This window comes from Cryptomeria japonica, chromosome 10, assembly GCF_030272615.1.
Source record: "Cryptomeria japonica chromosome 10, Sugi_1.0, whole genome shotgun sequence".
In the NCBI taxonomy this organism is placed as follows: Eukaryota; Viridiplantae; Streptophyta; class Pinopsida; order Cupressales; family Cupressaceae; genus Cryptomeria; species Cryptomeria japonica.
Window position 1 is genome coordinate 367,095,088 of NC_081414.1, and position 22,565 is coordinate 367,117,652.

The 22,565-nt window shown below is 37.4% G+C and overlaps 1 protein-coding gene across 3 annotated transcripts in view; it reads right to left on the bottom strand.

Annotated features, from left to right (window-relative positions):
• LOC131079969 (uncharacterized) overlaps positions 1-22,565 on the bottom strand; it is a 174,537-nt gene that overhangs the window by 73,435 nt on the left and 78,537 nt on the right. For all 3 annotated transcript variants that reach the window (XM_058018012.2, XM_058018013.2, XM_058018011.2), the window contains exons 9-10: positions 11,661-11,742; positions 11,263-11,475 (exon numbers count right to left, since the gene is read on the bottom strand). In XM_058018012.2, the coding sequence (XP_057873995.2) occupies positions 11,263-11,475; positions 11,661-11,742 (295 nt within the window). The remainder of the gene's footprint in view (positions 1-11,262; positions 11,476-11,660; positions 11,743-22,565) is intronic.

A 22,565-nucleotide genomic window follows, 5' to 3' on the forward strand; every position in this document is an offset into this window, starting at 1 on the left:
TCAGGAAGGGACCAGAGCGATTTTTGTTATAATTGATTTTCTTGCCAAGTTACAACCGATCTCAAGGCATGAATGAATGAAAGGAAGTATGACGAGACAATTGAAGATAGTTTTTGAAGGAGATAAAGTGAAATGAAGCCCACAAGAGCAAGTTCGCTCCTGTCCCTCTCCCAGGGACCAGGGCGATATGATGATTATATTGCTATTCTTCCAAGTTCAAGCCACTCCAAAATGAAGAACAAGGAGGCAAGGACGTCTTAAGGCATCTCCATCAAGCACAAAGTTACAAAGGTCGCCAAGTTAAGGACTTTGCACTAAAATATTCTAGTTCGCTCTTGTCCCTCTCCAAGGGACCAGAGCGATATTTCCATAAAGGCATAAAATTTGAAAGTTTATCAAGCATCAAGTGGTCAAGAACAATCAAGGAACTTTATTTTGCACAATGATAGCGATTGCAAGTTGAACAAGGCAAAGACGAGCTCAAAATGTTGAAATTCGCTCCTGTCCCTCAGGAATGGACCAGAGCGATATTGATTATATTAGCCAAATCTCTCAAATATCACGTAAGGTCAAGGTTTTGCAAGGTCGTAAAGGGTCCAAGACATGATTAAAAGATGATATTCAAAGGCTTCAAACGTTAAACAATCATCAAATTGAACAAAGAAGCTATATCGCTCCTGTCCCTCTCCAAGGGACCAGGGCGATTTGTATGGGATCCTTCATTTTCCTTCAAATTCATGCCAAGTCAAGGTTTTTCGAGATCACACAAGGTCTAAGGTGTCATTTGAAGATGATTTACAAAGGTTCCAAACGTCAAAGTACTATCAATTAAGCAAAGAGCCTATATCGCTCCTGTCCTTTGGACAAGGACCAAAGCGATTTTTATTAAAACATTCATGTTCCGTCAAAACCAAGACAAGGCAAGTTCACGCTAGATCAAGAACGTCCTTTGGAAGGCAATGAACGAGGAACCAAGGTTGAGAGGTGATGCATTTGGACTAAAGCTTCAAGATTGCTCCTGTCCCTCTCCAAGGGACAAGGGCGATGATCCTTCCAACGTCTAAACACCTTGTAGAATTCAAGTGGAACGAAAGGGGAGTGAAAGAATAGCATTGTTTGTCCATCACAATGAAGATTAAAGATCAAAGATGCAAAGATTAAGGAGAAATTATGAGGATCACTCCTGTCCCTCTCCAAGGGACCAGGGCGATATTTGCCAAAACACCTATTATCCTTCGAAGATCATAACAAAACAAGTTGCAAAGGGTCTAAAACGCCATTTGGAAGGCAATGAACGAAGAGTTAGAATCAAAAACGATGAATTTCAAGCTAGAAGACAAGGATCGCTCCTGTCCCTCTCCAAGGGACCAGGGCGATATCACATTTAAAGACATTCCTTCGCACAAACAAGTCAATCAAACTCGAAGGACCCAGCTAAAATGTCCCTTACATTGGAGATACAAACTTAGGTAACTTCAGCACGAAGAAGTTTCGAGAGGTCCCTTACATTGGCAAGCCATCACCTGTCGCCCGGAGAATAATCGAGAGTGGCATCATTAAGGCGGTCGGCTTTCCTCCAGCTGTTCGGTGCCATGAGTTGATGATCGAGTGTGCTCGTCACTATGATCCACAGTCCAGAACGATCGTATCCAATGAGGGAAACACTTTGGCGTACCTTTCAGAGGAAGCTATAAGTGAAGCTTTCCATCTTCCAGAGCACAGGGACATGATATACAAGAGCATAGAAGGAGCCAGATCAATGTACGAAGATGATCCAGATGCTTGTCTAAGCATTATCAATAAGAACTGGTTACTCAAGAGCCGTCCCCGTCTGAGCAAGGTCCCGAACACACCGCACAGGATTGATTTCCAGGAGGAGTACAGAGATTTAATTACCATGCTCAACCGAGTTACAGGAGCCCCTCACGCCTTCTATTTTGAGAAGTGGATGTTCTACTTCATCCAGGTGATTGTTCAGGGAAAAGGTACCATACATTGGGCTAGGATGATTAGCCATTGCTTGGACGTACAGTTGAGGAGACTCAAGGCTACTAAGTCCTTCCACATGAGTTCATACGTCATCTATGCCTTGATCAGGAGTGTTGAATACGCTGGACTACCTCACAGAGGAGTGATTGGAAGAGGACCCGGCGAGGTCAGAGCTTGTGATTCCTATGCCTACTTGCATCATCCGCCAGGGAGCAACTATAAGTTGGTTAATGATACTTTCACGATGAACATCACCAAGACGTTGCAAGGTGGAATTCACAACAGGTTATCTCAGGATGCACAGGAATTCATAAAGAGGTACGGTGCTTGGTTCATTCAGTTTCCCAAGTTCACTTATATTAGAGTGCATGGATGTCCTTTGCCTCCATACATGTTGCCGAGATATCCGACAGACAGAATTGTGTTACTTGAAGTAACAAGACAGTTGGCAGCATATGCGAAGGCATTCAGACACAGACATCAGAATGGAGTTCCAGTACCTATCATTTTGGGCAATTCAGTTGAGGTATGTCCTAATGCTTTAGCCATGGATGACGCAGAGAAGGAGTTAGCCTTGTATTCTTTTTCATCTTTTGCTTTGAGAGAAAGCTTTGATCCACATGGACATTTAGAGGAGACGGTCGGCAGAAGGTTTAGGCATGAGTACCAAATAGAAGATTTTATGATGAATCTCTTAGATGATCTTGAAGTGAAACGAAAAATGCATTCTAGGTTGCCTTTGGATTTCATCAGGAAATGCAGGATTTATAGAATGGCCGACCAAGCTCAGGACAGTGGCAGACATATCCAGTCTTCCTATGATCGAGAAAGCAAAACAATAAGGTTGGATCGGAATGAGCCCGAGGTCGTGGATTTAGATACTTTGATGGCACCAGTCTTGTCTTGTACTCGCAGATGGGTTGACATACAACATCAGAAGTTGAGAGAACAAGGCATAGCTATGACTTTCACTTTGGAAGAGAAACCAGCCGAAGGTGGAGCTAGTGTGAGTGAAGGCAATCCTAATCCTAGAAATTCAGGTGAAGGTAACCTTCGATGTGCCAGTGAGGGCAATCTCCATCCAAGAGGTTCGAAGAGGAAAGAAAGACCTGGAAAGAGAGAATCTTCCAAGAAGAAACAAGAGGCTAACAGAGATCGATCATCCGGTACTTCTTCTAGACCTGAGAAGAGAACAATTCAAGTGGAAGAATCCATGGAGTCTATGGTGCAGAACGATAGGCAGGAAGGAGGACAGGCACAGCATGGGTCACCAGATGGATCTCTCCAAGACTATGAGTTAGATGAAGATAAAGAAGACAATGAAATGACATCTCCTCCTAGACAAGAAGAAATAGTGCATAAAGAGATTCAAGTTCAAGAAACAAGATCGATTATCCCAGATTGGTTGAAGGAAAGATTAACCAGGGTGATCGTAGTAGAGGACGAGGACAATGCAATTGATTTAGAGAGCCTTGTTGGATGTTCACACGAAGAAACAGAAAAGAGGAAGGCTACCAAGATGTCCAAGATGATTCGAGATGAGACTGGATCCAGGAAACTGCAGATAGCTACACCAGCAGTAGACAAATATGAAGGTGAGATCCTAGCAGAGGAATATGATATACAGACATTTGAGCTAGGACCATCTACAGCAGAGCAGACTTTAGATGATGCCACCGATTCATTTGAGGCATTGAAGGACAAGCTTAGAGAAGAAATGGAGAAGAATAGAAAGCTTGAGAGAGAGAGAGGTGCATGGAGGACATATTTCAATCACATCAATGAACCTTTGGGACGTCAGGATCCAGCTAGATCACCAGTGCAAGCACTTCCACTTCAATCAATCAATGAAGCAGAAAGATTCAGGAACATGGTCCAACGTACAAGTACTTGGATGGATAAATCTCATACAGTGGCCATAGAATTTGTAACAAGGATGATGAAGATTATTCATCAAGCTATCCAAGTTCTTGAGATAATCCACAATTTGATGATAACAGTAGCTGCATTTGCCCATACCAAAGATGTTATCATTCCTGTCTTGAAAGTTATTAGACACACATCCAGGAAAGTTTTAGCGCAAGAGAAGATCTTGGATGGGGAATCTCACAGTTTGTTTCAGTGGTCAACCTTACTCCATATGAAGAGTGTTTTCTTCGAGGACATCAGTGTTAGATGTGGCCAAGTTGAGGAGGTGATCAATCCGATCCAGGACAGAGTATTTGAGGTACTTCGTACCATTCTTGGCAGAAGGATTGAGGTCGAGACAGATGTGGATATGCAGGAATTAGAGGATAGAATCAAGGTCATCTTTTGCAAGGACGCAAATGTTACAGATGAACAATATGATCAAATGTTTGCCACCATGCTCCTGATTGAAAGAACAAAGGAACTTGAATCTACTTGGGACGCAGCTCTTCTAGATGCATTCGATCAGGTCATCCACTTGGAAGAGAGTATGAAGAATCTTCCCGAGATTCCAATTGCAGAAATCGAAGGAATCGTGACAAGATTCATTGCATATGCCAAAAAAGAACATTGGAAAGGGAATAAGATTCTAGATGAAAGGTTGTTATAGATGACATGGCATCTTATTTGTCATTGGTTTATGTCTCCTAGATTTTTGTGTCAAATTTAATATTTGGCTGTGTATTTAATATTGTTCAGTAAAAAGGAGGCCATTTGTAACAAACCCTAATTAGGGTTTAGGTGTCATGATCTTAATCGTTGATCTACTTTCGATCTGGACCTTTCATTGTAATTGGGGATGCTATTTATACCCCCATTTTTCATTTCATTTGGTAATAGTCAATAGTCGATAGTTGATGTAAGAGAGAACAGAGATTAGAGAAATTAGAGTTAGAAGCAATTTTATTTTGTAGCAAGATTGAGTTTTGAAGAGAGGAATTCAAGCAATTGTTGTACATGATGACTTGGGAATCAATAAAATATTGAAGTTATGGTGTTTTGTTGCAACTTTCTTGGTTATCTTCATGGTTGTTTGATTTTACTTGAATCATGCTTAATCAAAGTAGTGTGTTAATTTGAAAGACATAGTGTGAGATTTGATCTTTGGTAGGATTCGTAATCCAAACCACTAGCTTCTTGCTGATTGTAGGAATGCCTTGCGTGGTCGACTGGAGAATACTTTGAGTCCCTTAATCTTCAATCATTATTGTATCTTGGATATGTACCTTCGTGGTAGTGTCTTTGATCTTTGATGCATTGAATATCATTTTGTTACCTTAGAAGATCGCATCAATTTCAATAGAGTTGTTATCTTATGGCGAAATTGAAATTGGTTGAATCTTGCCAAGTCTTGTCTACACGAAGTCATTCTTAGGGTTAGATTAGATTAGATCTCTTTCAAACCCTACTCTTTTGTTATTTTTGAATAGTTTCTTAGTTTAGTAAATCTTGAACTTTCAGAATGCGTAAGACCCCCTTGAAGGAAACAGCAAATCACATCATACCGCTGGAAGCTTGTCCACACGTAGAGACCCTACTAACAGAACCTTGGAGTCATCCTAACTGATCCTTTATGCGAATCTTCAGCAGTTAGAGACTATTTTCTCAAGAGAGGATAAGATGCCTATTGGTATTTTATTCTGTGTATGATGGTGTATAAAATACACGTCAATAGGCAGCCATTCAGTAGAGCCAGCAAGTGCAACATACTTATCTTCATACATCGCAGACGAGAGGAATGATGTCTAGACCTTCATCCATTTCCACTTCTAGTGCCATGCCCCAATCACAAGAGGCTAAGGGGACTGGGAAACACAAGATGCAGAGTAACCCCATAGCTAATATGTTAATGTGCAGCTAAAGGATGAAATAGATGAATCCATTGGCAGGTTCTTTGCCAATGGCATCTCATTTCATGTTACACAGTATACTTATTATTGGGAGATGATGTCTATGGTAGCGAAGGGAGGACCATCATATGTGCCACCAAGTGAGACAAAATTGAGGACCACGACCTTGGATAAGAGCTATTCCAAGATTAATATTTTGATGGAGAAGACAAAGGCATGTTGGGTGGCCTCTGGGTGCAACATAGTAATGGAAGGGTGGACAGACATTAGCCATTGTCCACTCATCAACGTCATGGTCACATGTGCAAAGGGCCCATACTTTCTTAGAGCAATTGATTGTACAAGGCATCGCAAAGATGCTGATTTTCAGTTTGAGGTCCTCAAGGAGGCTATTGAGGAGGTTGGGCCACAAAATGTGGTCCAAGTAGTGACAGATGCGGCCCATGTGTGTAGAGCAGCAAGGAAACTTATTGAGGCAGCCTATAGACATATTTGGTGGACCCCATGTTATGTGCATGCCATGAACAATGCACTCAAAGACATGGAGAAGATTGATTGGATTAGAGGAGTGGTCAGCGATGTGAGAGATGTGCAGATGTTTATCTGCAACCACCACACTTCACATACACTCTTCAAGACCTTCGCGAAGGAGTTCTTGAAACTAGTTGAGACCAGATATGCATCCTATTTAATTCTCTTCGAGAGAATGATTGAGTTGCAAGAGGCATTGCAACTCCTAGTTATGACTACAAAGTGGAAATAGGTGGGTCGAGGCCAAGACAAAGCAGGGGAGAAGGGTGAAGGAGATAGTGAAGAGTGATGTGTTTTGGACTGATGTGAAATACATTGTCTCCATCATTTCTCCAGTATTCCAGGTCATTAGATATGGGGATGGGGATGCACCTAACCTTGGAGAGGTGTATGAGTGCATTGACTCTATACTTGACCAGATGAGGGTTGTTGTGCGAGTGAAGGACTCCACTCTAGCATTCTACAATGAGCACATCCGGCCAATCATTCAGCGCAGATGGGGCAATTTGAACGTTCCTTTGCATATGGCTACCTATGCCTTGAATCCTAAGTGTAACAAGGTTAGACCAAGTAGAGTGACACCAATTCAGGATGAGGTGAAGGCGGAGTTCTTTAGGTGCATAGAGAAGATGTTTGATTCTAGAGATGCTAGCATAATTTGTACTGAGTGGACAAAACTTGCCACTCTTAAAGGATATTTAGATGCGGCAAAGATGGATTAGAAAATATGGCACAAGAGGACCCACTTTTCTGGTGGAATTGTCATGGTCAAAAAAATTTGACCACCAATCTAGCTATCCATATGCTATCCCAGGCTTCTAGCTCTTCAACTGCTAAAAGGAACTAGTCTACATATAGCTTCATCCACTCCCTTAAGGGGAACCGGATTAACTCTAAGAAAGCAAAGAAGCTTGTGGATGTACATAGTGCTTTGTGTCTCATGGATCCCAACACACTTATGTACAAGGAGAGTCCAGCAACACGATGGGATGTAAAGCCAGAGGAGCCTTCACTGATTGATGAGGATGATCCTACCACTTCAGATGCAGGGCTGGTTGGTGTGAGCTTGAGGGATCTTGACCGTGGGGAGTCCAACAGTTCCAGTGATGAGGAGTTTGCAGATGATTTGAGGCCTCCCTTCACTACACTTTGAGTTTTGACATTTTGGCATTTTGTCTTTTGTAATGCTATTGCTATTAGTATTTGCTACTCAATTGTAATGATGTATCATGTAATCATCTTTATAGACTTTGTGATATCTCATATGACATCAGATATTCATATTTTCGATATAATAGAAATCTTCAATTTGACAATTTCATTTGTTGTTTTATTTAGCAATTAACATTCAACAAATCTTCATATTTAGATTTAGTATTTCAAATTTTGCTATAAAGTCTTTTACAATTTTACTAGTTTCATTTGAAATGTAATTCTTATATTGTTATACATCTTTTCACAACTAGTTTTTCAAGTACTATAAGTATATGTATTACGATATCAGCACCACCACCCCACCACCCACCCGTTGCCATCCCCCCGCCATCCCCAAACTTAGGCCCTTTGTTCCCCCATCCCCGAAACCCGTCCCCAACGGACGTGGAACACTGCAAATTGCCTCTATATAGAGCTCCTCAACAAATTCTAGAAGATCACAAAACTTAACATGCAATTATTACAAACTCATGCAACATCTAAATTTAGAACACCCAATTCTAACTCAAACAAAGAACTACGGATCTTTCCATGCGACTGGGAGAAATTACGGTTCCAACAACCATAGAGATTCAAAATACAAAAAAGGAAGATAAATCCCTATGTGCACTTGTTTCCATAGTCAATCCTTACAAGTTGATGCATATTTATCATCGAAAAGGTAAACCATCTCATTATGGGAAGATATAATTTCTTATCACCATGTTACTATATATCCAAAGCAAAGAACTAAGTCATGAATGTTAAACACTTTACTCTCATAACATAGTCAGATTCTATTCATGAGTTTCAACTTAATTCATAGTAACCTATGTTGAAAGAAATCCAAGTGCTAGATGATTTGTTTAAGGGTCAAATCCAATTCCATATTAGATCCAAAGTTAAAAAGTTAATGTATTATCATAATCCCTAACCTTGTAAAGTACGAGTAGGGAATCTATATGCTCCCAAGGTCAATGCTTATTTGAGGACCAATGAAAAGTGCAACAAATGATTCCTCTAGTCCCATCTTTTCAAAGATTTTTTTTGAGCCCATCAAATCTTAGGCAGAAAATCTTTTGAATGGAGGGTGCACCCATGAAGACCTTTTTGGAAGATATCCAAGTGCACTTGTATATCTAAAGGGAACCTTCCGTTCATTGGCCCAACCAGAATCTCTAATGTTAAAACTAAAAAAATTCTACAAGTCATTTTTGGTATATATAAGCCAAACTACTCTGATTTTCCCTTTTTTTTTAATAAAGGATTTGAAATGCTTTTAGCTCAAAAAAATGATGTTGTACTGTTCTTTCCATATGATGAATCCCGAGACCAGCCTGTTTATTATTTGGAAGAACAGCATATTGGACACTAAATTTGCACCAATTAAAGATAAGCCTAGAAACAATCCCAGCTTTAGATGGGTTGGTTCTTAAAGTGAAGGCCATAAGAGTTTAGATTTGGGCAACATACTGAAAAATGAATAAAGAGGCAACTTGCAGATTCAAAATGATTTTTGCAGTTAGGCCACCAAAGTGAGCCTTGTATTCCCTGATTCAGGATATTATTACCATAGTTACAAAGACTTGTACCTTGACCTTTGATAATTGTCTCCCCTATTAAAAATGTGTCCCCATCTCAAAAAGCCAAAGTTGCATGGACAAGTATACGGATACAAATATGGATACAGTATCGGATATGGACACAGCCATCTTTTAAGACCCCCGATATGGATACAGCTGGATACAACATTCATAAAAAACACATACACATATATTTACCACAATTTTCTAAGTTATTGGAGGAGATTTTCATTTCTTCAAAAGCAATATAGACACATAATTGCTACATAAATAATTATAAATTGAATGAACAAATTACAATATGCAAAAATAGTAGAGTTGCATTGGAAGATAACCCAAAAAAATAGGTCGCTGAAATTGAAAAAACATTTCATTGTCTTTATCATTTGGTGTAGGTTTTGTTTATACCAAATTTTCTAAAACAAATTGCTTGAATGAAGTTTTTTTAAATTAAATTTAGGAAGATTTATGTCAAATTTTTTTTTAAAAATCAAAACAAATAGCATCCAGCATAGTTGGAAAACCAAGGTATTTTGGGCATGCATGGGTACATTATCCGATGTGTATCCGGGCCATTTTGGATACGGAAATACGTGCGCCGAGAGAGAGAGACAAAGGAAGATCCGGCTACTCTGCAAAAACCATATGGGAATGTCTCTAGACATTAGGGGACTCCAAATGAAGTTTCTCTATGTCTCCATACATTTCCAAGAAGCATCACACTTGAAAATCGGATAACTTCTTACACAGGTTGCTCAAATATATGATATATCATAAAAATTACATTGGGTTTTCCAAAAGCACTCATGTGGTTCACAAAAGCTAAAAGGACTAAAGAAATTAACTAAGGTTTGTAATTTTCTATTTTGTATAAAAAATTACGAGGGCTTTTATAGAAGAAATTTAATATTCACCAAATACCAAAGAGGTAGCAATACAAAGAGAAATGACAATGAGGCTTAAGATGTATATACAAATTGAAGTTCTATCAATTGGTTGAAAATATAATCAGCTTTGTAAACCCCCATACCGCATTTCTAAAATAATGCCATTCCCCTCCCAATCTTTGTCTATCATCTATAGGTGATTGCCATCTAAAACAACCTTCAAAGTTATCCTTATTTGTAACCAAGATTACAAAGACAAATGTATATCAACAATTTTTTTCACCTCTAAAGACTTGTCAGCCTTAGATGTTGGGAGAGGTCCCAAGGGAAGTTTCATACTTAATTCCTAGAAATACCTAACCAATATTCAGAAATCTTTTTTCCGAAGCAAGTTCCGCCTCCCCCCCTCCCCCCCGCCATCCTTATAGTGGATTGCGGATCTGTGTCTTGGGCAGTTACTCCTTACCCTTACAATAGCTTAGCTTATAGGAATGCCACTCAAGAGGAAAATGGGACCAGCAAGAGAATTTTGCATTAAATCTAAGGTGGTGATCAAATGAGATATTTATTGACATTAAGCATTAATACAAACATGTGATTCTATAAGTTTTATATGTCCATCTTCTTCAGCTTCTTCTTTATTTTCCCTTGGTGACAAAGAGCCACTTGGTTAATTGTATATTTGTATTATATAGCTAGGGTTCACACCCTCTTGTAATTTGCTCAACTATTCACATATTTTAGCTTGTCCTAGTCACTGTACAACTACTCATAGCCATTAACATTTTTTCTTTCTTACTTTCTAACTACCCAAAGACACCCAAAACCTTAATTGCTTCATCAACTACCCAAGAACATGATTTAGAAAATTACACTTGTGGGCATTCCTCACACCATGGTATTGCAAAACACAATAATACACCCAAATCACAATACTTGATCCTGAATAACCACCATAACTAGCCTCATCAACCTAGTTTTCTCAAAAGTGTTGAAAAGTTTATAGAAAAATGCCCAAGTTTAAACTCAAGCAATACAATTTGAATGGATTTTTAAAAAGACTTCTAAACGTTGATCAATACCAAAAAAGCAATCACATATTTGAAAACTAGATTCTCAACAACGTTGGTATTAATTTGCTTAAATCCATTTCTTTCATTCTGTCTTACCACCACATAAGTAGAACAAAATTAATAATGCATATAATTAGGCATCCTTCTCATGAACCCTTCAAATCTCAATATATGTCAACATACATACCCCAACAGGTCCAGTGAGTAAGGAAATATTTTTCAGTCCATCTTCCCCATCCTTGCTGAGAGTCTCTTCCTCATCCTGAAAACTACCCCAATCCTCATCTTGAACATTACTGTCAGATTCGTTGGTCTGATCCTTATCCGAACCAAAAACACGTTCATGCCAGCAGCGTAGCCAATCATTTAGAAACATAACTTGTTCAGAATTTCCACAAACCTGTATCAGAAAAAGTTCTGTGTGGTTTTTGTATATTTTTTAAAAAGAAATATAAAATTAAATTAGCTATTCAAAAAAAAAGTCATATTATTCATTGCAAATATCTTAACGTTTAAGCATTTCTAGAGCTATAGACACTAATGGGTCAATGAAGATAAAAAAATACCATACATGAGAAACCACACCTCTCTAGAAGTTTCTGGTTGATATTTGTCTGTCCACATGTTGTTCATACCACTGCTACGATGGAAGTGATATGAGATAAACCTGCATGACTCAACGGTATAAAATATGAGAAATTCTAATAAGACTCTTATTCACAAAGATAATAGCGAACACTTAAATAACTTTGTGACAAGAATTTTTAAATAGATTTTGTCAAAATACAGGCATTCAATATGTCTACTACAAGAATTTATGTTCCTATTTCTATTCAAAATTATCTTCTCCCCATAAGAGGTAAGGAAATTCTCTATATTTTGTTAACTCTACAATTGTAGGATCAAACATTTCTACAAGGTCATTTAGCATCTTGTAAGTTGTATTAAAATCAATTGCTATAGCAAAACCATAGGCAAGCTTTCCTTCATAAGTATGTGTTTCATAAGCTTCATAATTATCAACATCCTTGGCATGTCTACATCACCCATTCATAAATGAATTAACCATACAGAGTTGTCCCGACAGTATTTGTAAAATGAATGGACACATGTCCCAATTTGCTGCATTTATAGTAAGAAAATTAACATTCATGATAAACAACCATGATTTTCTATCATATTTTTTATACAATGAAAATCAGCTATGCATTGTATGTTATAAATCCTCTCCAAATTGCATATCCACTCTCTAATCTGGTTTTCAAACCATTGTGTATATAAAATTAAAATATTTGGATAACTCACTTACATACAAGAAAAGTCCAACATCACGATGGGATGTAAAGCCAAAGAAGATAGCATGAGTCAATTGTTAAAGTTTGGATCAGATTAGATATGTGAGTAGTTTTAATTTATTTCTAATACTTAATTCACACTAGACTATATGACAATGAACTCTTAAGTGCAGGTTGCTACTTACGTTAAGGGAAACACAACTTAATTCATAAAGTATTTGCAAGACTGCAAAATGAAGGGGATCGATATCTAATGGCTTGCACTTTCGATTACTGTACTTACCTATTAGAATCGAACTCTATCATAATATATACCTTACAATATAGGCATGTCAATGAACAGACATACCTCTACGTACGTGGAGACATGTCGATGAATAGACATGCCTCTACGTACATGGAGACATGTCTCTTCATTGAGATGCCTCTCAACATACCGATATAATCATCTGATTTGCAAGACAACAATTCTCCCAATCGTTTGTTATCGGTTTAACAATAGACAACGATTCTCCTAATCGTTTGTTATCAGTTAACAATAGTTAACGATTCTCATAATCGTTGGTTATCACTGTTATCTGCAAGTAACAATTCACATAATCGTTTTTGGAAGGAGATCGACTATTGTCGATATACGCAGCAATAAATGATATCGAACTATTAATGTAGAGAATCGATTTATATTGATCATTTCATTTGATCGATATAATCGATACTTATGATCATATAGATACGGTGCTCATATTCGATTTGGTATAAACAATGTGATTAATATAAATTATGTATATATAAATATTCATATATATAATAATAATAAGAACACTTATTATTATTACATATATTAATATGTATATATTCATATCAACTATAATCGTTTGTTATCGGTTAACAACAGTTAACGATTCTCATAATCGTTGGTTATCACTGTTATCTGCAAGTAACAATTCACATAATCGTTTTTGGAAGGAGATCGACTATTGTCGATATACACAGAGATAAATGATATCAATCTATATGATCATAAGAATCAATTTATATTGATCATTTCATTTGATCAATATAATTGATACTTATGATCATATAGATACGGTGCTCATATTCGATTTGGTATAAACAATGTGATTAATATAAATTATGTATATATAAATATTCATATATATAAAAATAATAAGAACACTTATTATTATTACATATATTAATATGTATATATTCATATCAACTATAATCAGCATTACTTATACATATGATTTTATGAGACTACTCCGACCAAAGCTATAAATCATCAACACTCCCTCTTAGCTAGGGAGGAGGATCACAAGGTACTCATAGAAGAACTACACATAGTGTAGTAGATATCATTATATGATATCAGGAGCAATGGTCTACAAGTATCAACACTTATGATACTCACCAAAACTCATCATATCCATTATGGTATGTGCACTAGCATCAACCATATGATGCCTACCATAGGGATATAGAAGATCATGGCATACCCACAGATATTAAGCACTTAATATCCACCATGACATATCTCAAAAATTCAAGATATCAACCTTATTATATACAGTTGAAATTGTTTTTAAGAGATATAAACTATCATGACATGTTCACAAATATCAACCATATGATATCTATCATGATAGACTGTAGAGTTATTGTAAAGTCGTCACCTTCCAATAACTACTAGAAGTACAAGTGATTATCATTCAGAAGTCGTCACTTCTTAATGATGCACATAGGTGCCCATAGTCATGTAATGACGAAAAGAGTTTATATTAAACATCTTTAGAATATATTAGTACAATAATAATGTTGAGACTCAAAACTCAGAATTTACATTTCAATCATACCAAGCTTACCTCTGAAGTGTTTTACCTTTGTTTTGGCGAGAGGCTTGGTGAGAATGTTTGTTGTTTGATCTTCAATACTAATATACCTCAACTGAATTATCTTTCTCTCCACCATGTCTCTAACATAGTGATAAGGTATTTCAATATGTTTGGATCTGTCATGAAATATTGGGTTTACTGAAAGCTTTATACAACTCTGGTTGTCACAGTGGATGATAGTAGGATCTAAGGATTGTCCAAACAATCCTACAAAGAGTTTTATCGACCATACTGCTTCTCGTGCTCCCATAGATGTCGCAATGTACTCTGCTTCTGTGGAGCTCTAAGCAACTGAAGATTGTTTTCTGCTAAACCAGGATATCATAGCTGATCCTAAACTGAAGCAACACCCTAATGTGTTTTTATGATCCACCACACTTCCAACCCAATCTGAGTTTGTATATCCATATAAGTTTAGATCTACATCTTTATACTTTAAGCCATATCCAATTGTTCCACGAAGATATCTCAAGATGTGTTTTGCTGCAACTGTATGTAACTGCTTTGGTTCACACATGAACTGACTAAGTGCATTCACAGCATAACAAATATCTAGTCTAGTATTGACCAAATACATCAATGATCCAATCATCTGCCGGTAGAGTGTGGAATCTGTTGATTCAGAACTTGCAGTTGCCTCTCTTAACTTGTGTGAGTTTGTTTCCATGGGAGTGGACATAGACTTACAATCCATCATTCCAAACCTTTTTAGAATTTCAATAGTGTATTTCCCTTGATTTAGGATAATCCCATCAGTCTGCTGCCATACTTCTAAACCGAGAAAATAGTGTAGAAGCCCTAGTCCTTCATGTCAAATTCAGCTGCAAGGTCTTGTTTACATTTGATGATGAGATGCTCTTCGCCTGTTATTAACAAGTCATCAACATAAAGGATAAGAATTAACATATCTCCATTTATTACCTTGAAGTAAAGATTCGGATTTGCATCATTCTTTGAGAAGCCAAGTCCTGATAGATAGTGATCTATCCTTTCATACCAGGCCCGAGGAGCCTGTTTATATAAGGCTTTCTTCAATTTGCAAACATGAGAATGTTGTCCATGCACTACAAATCCTTCAAGTTGTTCTAGATAGACTTCCTCTTGTATTACACCGTTTAGAAATGCAGTTTTTACATCCTTTTGATGCAGCAATAGCAATCACAACTCTGACAGAAGTGTATCGGGCAACAGGAGCAAATGTCTCTTCATAATCAATTCCCTCTTTCTGAGAGAAACCTCTGGCGACAAACCTTGCTTTGTATTTTTCAATACTTCCATCTGCAGCATGTTTGATTTTGAAAAGCCACTTAGAAGACACTACTGATTTGTCCTTAGGCCTAGGCACAATGTCCCAGACATCATTCTTGAGAATAGACTTATACTCTTTTGTCATGGCTTCTTTCCAGGCTTGATGTTGGAAGGCTTCCTCAACAGTAGAAGGCTCTGACTTTATGATTTCACTCATTAGTGCAATATAGCTGGAGAATCTATTAGGTCTTTTAGTTTCCCTGAAAGTTCCTTTTGGAGCTGCATAATTTTCAGCCTCCTCAATCATCTTCTTGGCCCATACTAGTCTTTTCTTAGTCACATTGGTGTCCCTAAGTTCAACCATATAGTCCATAGGTTCAATGTGATTGTTGCCTTCAATTGATTCATGACTCTCACTTTGAATCTCGGAGGAGTGATCCTTTTCACTGTATTGAGGGGATTCATCATCTGTTTCATTAACATCCTTAGATCTTTTGAATGCAACATCCTCTTCAAATATTACATCCCTGCTTAGTTCAATTTGTTTTTGACCTGGAATATAGACCCTATAGGCTTTAGAAGTTTCACTATACCCAACAAAGATTCCTTTTTTCCCATAGGGTTCTAATTTAAATCTTTTCTCCTTAGGGATGTGAATGTAAACATAACAACCAAAAATTCTTAAGTGACCTATGTCGGGTTTGATTCCTGTGAATGCTTCTTCAAGAGTTTTGTTATCAAGAAAGGAATGTGAACATCTGTTTTGGATATACATAGCAGCACTGGAGGATTCAACCCAGAATGAGGTATGAAGGTATTGGTCATGCATCATGGCTTTGGCTACTTCTACTATAGTTTTGTTTCTCCTTTCTGCTACCCCATTTTGTTGAGGGTTGCAAGGAACAGTGAACTCCCTCTTAATCCCAACATTATTACAAAAAAATTTAAATTTTTCAGAGATGTATTCCCCCCCATTATCTGATCTAAGGGTCTTAATACTTTTACTTGATATATTTTCTACTAAAGCCTAGAATTCCTTAAACTTTTTAAGGACTTCATCAGACTCTTTACACTTTAGAAAATATATCCATGTCTTCCTAGAATAATTATCTACAAAAATGACATAATACAAAAATCCTCCTAAGGAGGGTACTGGCATAGGTCCACATAAATCAGAATAAACAATTTCTAATACATTTTTGGATTTACTTTCACTATTATGAAATGTGCCCTTGGTATTTTTCCCTAAGGCACACCCTTTGCAGATTCTTTCATGTTCTTGAGTCAGCTTAGGTATCCCTATCACCATTTTCTCTATCGAGGGTAAAGCACGAAAATGAAGATGCCCTAATCTTCTATGCCATAATTCACAAGTGTTAGAAGATTCATGAATAAGTGCTTGTGAAGGAGAGGTGCAAAGTTTGTACAGGCACCCATGTCGAATTCCAATGGTGTGTGCCTTCTTGATGTTTGAGTTCTTAGGCCAGGCTAAGACTTCTCCATCCATGAAGGCGATTCTATATCCTTTGTCTTCAAGAGCTGATATGGAAATTAGGTTGCGTTTGATGCCTGGCACAAATAGTACACCTGTTAATTGAAAGGCAATGCCTGATTTTAGTTGAATGGTACAGGTTCCAATCCCGTTCACTGGGTAGTTTGAATCATCCCCAATTGTGACTTCCTCATCAGATTTTTCTATCATAGTGTCTAAGTGCTCTTTGAATCCTGGTACATGCCGAGATGCCCCACTGTCTATAACCCAGGTGTTAAGGCTGGTTGATACTTGACTGGATAGAGTTGAGTAGAATACAAGTCTTTCAGAGTCTGTGTTGGCCTCACTGACTTCAGCAATCAATCGAGGCTTGAGGCTTAGGTTTGTCAGGACACTTTACAGCAATGTGACCATATTTATCACATCTAAAGCATTGTACTTTAGATAGGTCCCTCTTCCTTTTGAATGATTGCTTCCTAGTTGAGTCCTTACCTCTCCTCTTCTTCGAGTTATTCCTCTTTCCTCTTTTGTGAGACTAAGAGTTTAGGGCTTGCATCACTTCATTTTGGGAGTTAATTCCAGTCCCTCTAGTAATCAATCTGGATTCTTCTTGTATACAATCAGTCTTCAACTGATCAAATTTGGGGAGTTTGGATTGAGCACTAATTCCTTGAATAAACAATTCCCAAGAAGTAGGAAGTCCGTTGAGTGCCAGCATAGTCAACTTCTTGCTATTGAATGTGTGACGAATTGTAGATAATTGGTTTCTGAGCTCTGTTATCCTCATGAAATATGAAGTGATAGTTTCACTTTGGTTCATTTTGATGTGGTGGAGTTGCTTTTTTAGAGCAAGAACCCTGCTAGTGTTATTTATCTCAAACATGTTCTCTAGTTTTGAAAACATTAGATAGCAGTATCTAATTTTGAGATTGGGAACAACATGATCTTTTACTCCATCCCCCAATAGTTTCATAGCTTTATTATTATTTCTTGTCCATAGGAGTTTTTTGTCTTCTTCATCGGGCATGGGTAAGGCCTTTTCCACAAGAGTGTTTAATTCATGTGCCTTTAATGCAAGCATCATTCTAAACTTCCATGATACAAAATTTGCAGCTCCTTGAAGTCGATCCTCAAGTCTAACTCTATTCACCATTTTGTCGAATATAGAATTCTAGAACCTTTAATGGAGATTGGTTGTTTCCCTTTTACAAATCTGATCGGATCTTTTCTTCAAACTAGCTTTGATACTATGTTAAAATTTGGATCAGATTAGATATGTGAGTAGTTTTAATTTATTTCTAATACTTGGTTCACACTAGACTGTATGACAATGAACTCTTAAGTGTAGGTTGCTGCTTATGTGAAGGGAACACAACTTAATTCATAAAGTATTTGCAAGACTGCAAAATCAAGGAGATCGATATCTAATGGCTTGCACTTTCGATTACTATACTTACCTATTAGAATCGAACTCTATCATAATATATACCTTGCGGTATAGGCATGTCAATGAACAGGCATGCCTCTACGTATGTGGAGACATGTCGATGAATAGACATGCCTCCACGTACGTGGAGAAATGTCTCTCCATTGAGATGCCTCTCAACATACTGGATTAATTATCCGATTTGCAAGACAACGATTCTCCTAATCGTTTGTTATCGGTTTAACAATAAACAATGATTCTCCTAATCATTTGTTATCGGTTAACAATAGTTAACGATTCTCATAATTGTTGGTTATCACTGTTATCAGCAAGTAACGATTCACATAGTCGTTTTTGGAAGGAGATCAACTATTGTTGATATACACAGCGATAAATGATATCGAACTATTAATGTGGAGAATCAATTTATATTGATCATTTCATTTGATCAATATAATCGATACTTATGATCATATAGATACGGTGCTCATATTCGATTTGGTATAAACAATGTGATTAATATAACTTATGCATATATAAATATTCATATATATAATAATAATAAGAAGACTTATTATTATGACATATATTAATATGTATACATTCATATCAACTATAATCAGCATTACTTATACGTATGATTTTATGAGACTACTCCGACTGAAGCTATAAATCATCAACATCAATGATGATCGTACACAAACAATGTTGGTTGGTATTGGTTTGGAGGAGCTTACACATGTGGATGATTAGAAGCATCACTTTAAACATTTTGTTGCTTTGAACATTTGTCATTATAATCATCATCATGAAAATTTAAATATTCTTATATATCTTTTTATGACTAATTTTTTAAATAATATATGTATTTGTGCTGCCCCTCCACTGTCATACCCAAATTTAGGCCCTTGGTTCCTGTTGTGACGTTTTCACACATCGCCCCATTGCAAATGGGGACCCCTACTTTTTGCTTTCTGGGATTTGTTTTTCTAGGTCTTTTAGGGTTTTGTCTATTAGCCTTTGCATGTTGAGTGTTGCCAGAGGGATCACTAAGATAGCAGGCTCTGTTTTAGCTAAAGGTGAGTCAGTGGATGCTTCGGGTTAAGGTCATCTTTGAAAGTCTTCCTTAGGACAAAGTTTTGCTTTTGTTGCTAATTGTGTCTTGTTTGAGTTTGAGGAGGTCAATGAAGCTTGGTGAGTGAATATCATCTTTGAAGGTCTAAGTCTGGAATTTGGCTAAGTCTAGAATGTCATCGTGATCCTGAAATTTGACTAAGTCTGGAAAATTGAAGAATCCTCCAAAAACTAGATTTTGCATTATAACTCCTGGAGGTCCGAAACCACTCTCAAACATCCTGACAGTATATATGGAATATAACTTGAAGTATAAGAATCTTATACTTAAATGTTATATTTCATCTATGAATCTTGAGGGAGAGTCCCAAATGTCAAATTTCACTCCTGACCCTTCCAAAGGGTCCAGAGTGAATTCCTCTATAGGACATTCTACTTTGATCCAAACTTAGAACTAACTCATTCCCAAGCATTATTGAGGGCAAAACACTTATTTGGAGTGAAGAAATATGAAAATGAAGTCAGGATTTGAGCATAAGGAGGAATTTCGCTCTTGACCCTTCCAAAGGGTTCAGAGCAAAATTCATTTTTTCTCTATTTTGCTCTTTAACTTGACCAAGTTTGGAGCTTCTAAGGAGTGATTTGGGGGACTTGGATGCATATTTGCCTTGGAGAGAAGGTTTGAAGCAATAAAATGATGGAAATCAACCTGGAAGGAGTATTTCGCTCTTGACCCTTCCAAAGGCTCCAGAGCGAAATCCTCCATTTGACCTTCTTTTTTGCCTTAAGCCCTAGGTTGGCCTTGTCTGGAGCTAGTTTGATGGTGGATTGCCTTGATTAGGGTGGAAGGAAGTTGAATTGATCACATTTGAGGAAGAATTGGACGAATTAAGTGGAAAATTAACCAAGAATGAGGATTTCACTCTTGACCCTTCCAAAGGGTCCAGAGCGAAAATCCCCATAGCTCTCATTTCCTTCCTAGTTTTGGCCAAGTGTTGGTTTCTAAGGCATGTTGGAAGGTGGATTGATATGTTCTTGCCTTGAGATGTGGTTGAAAGCATTGAAAGATGAAGATTTTTCCTAAAGGATGAATTTCGCTCCTGACCCTTCCAAAGGGTCCAGAGCGAAATTCTTTATAAACCTCATCGGCTCCCTTGCTTAGGCTACAAACCTTGTTCCTTGGGTAAAGAGTGATGTATTTTTGCCTTCCAGAGAAGATTGGAGTTGAAAAGATGTAGTACCCCTGCCCTAATCAATTTCTTATCTTGGTTTATTCTTGGTTAGTGTATCTTAATATTATGATTATAGTCAGAGGTTTGATTTAACGCATAGCTGTTGATGTGGGTCCCACACTAGTTGTATGCAAGTTGTTTAGTGTTCCTATTTCGTGGTATTAATATTGGGCTAACGCTTTCATTAAATTTTATATACGTATGCATGTATGACTCTTGGTTGCAGGAGATTTCAAGTACAACGCCGCATGAGTGCGAGGTTCGTCTTCACCTGAATTTGCAGGTTTGAGTGTACCTCTTTAATCCTTAGAGTTGGATTAGGTGGTCGTAAGACCTTAGTTGACCTTAGTCGTGCTCAAGCGAGCATCGTCAGTCGCCGTCGGTAATCCCTTTTTGGTTGGATTTGCGAGTCGTCTGTTTGGTTGACCTTCTCGGTTTGCGTGCTTGGTGTGTATGGTTAAATTGATTAATTAGTCCTTAGTAATTATTTTGATTATATATGTATTTGTGCATTAGAGATTAATGGACTAGATTAATCGAGATTTCGTTATGCGATTTTCGTTGATATTGGATTGCTCGTTTTAATTGGGAGTAAATTCAATTAAATAGCTGATTTTGAATATTAAATGCATTTTGTATATGCTGTCGAAAAAAAAAGTTTTGTATTTAATTGCAATAGATTTAATTGTATTCTGTTGGCTTGTGAAATTAGAAAGGGTAAATTGAATTAAATGAGAAAAATCGAATTTTAATTGGAAAGCAATTTAATTGTTGATATAGTTAGAAAAGAATTAATTTTGAGAATTATTTTTAAATAAAAATTTTAATTCCAAAAATGGAATTTTGGTCAACTCTTCCATATAACCTAAAATTTTGGGAAATTTTGGAGGATGGACATTTTTGGAAAATATTTGGTTGGAGAAAGTTTTTGGATGAAATTTGGGGGGGTTTTCGATGGGGAAGGATTCCTGGAGTCGCAGATTGGGGCTCTTCAGCAGATCTTGCCAGGAATGCGAGATAAGGTAGGGTTTAGAACCATCTCTTTGATTTCTGATTGCATTGTTCTTGTTTTTTTTTCAAAACCAAATATTGGATATCAATTGGAAATGGTTGTTCATGAGGAACTCTTGTTAAAATCTCCATTGGGTATTCTCAAATTCGAATTCTATTTTAGAAATTAGATGTTGTTGGGAAGAATGGATGAGTTATTTAGTTTAAATGTCCATTTTGCCCAAGTATGGGTTTTGTTGAAGAAATTTTTATAAATTGATATTCTTCAGATTGTTGGGGTTTTTGTTACTCCTCAGATTTTATCCTTTTTGTGGGTGTTTGAAACCCAGTTATGTTTGGGAATGAGGGATACCCTTTTTAAAAGAAAAGAGAAAGGAAACCAAAATACTTTGCTTATAAACCGGATTTCTATGTATACCGAAATTTATAAACAAATGTTGTTTTGTTGTTTTTTTTTAAAAAAAAAAAAAGGAAATTTCGAACTGTGCGTTTTTTTAGATAAATGAAAACTTGTTTGGGGTTGGAGGGCGGGGAGCGGAGCTCTACCCGCCTCCTCCTCCCCCTTTCCCTTATCACCGCGCGCTTGTACGCTGCCCACAGTGGCCGCGGGCTCACTGTGGTGGCCGCAGGGGCCGCGGTGGCCGCAGGGGCCGCGATGGCCGCAGGGCGCCGCGGGACCTGCGGGCACCACAGTGGCGCCACCCGCGCAGGTATCTCTTGTGGCTAGGGTTTAGGCGCCCAGCCTTCGCCGCTCTTTTTCAACGCTTTGTTTTATTAGTTTTTTTTTTAAAAAAAATGTTGTTTTTTTATGTATTTTTTT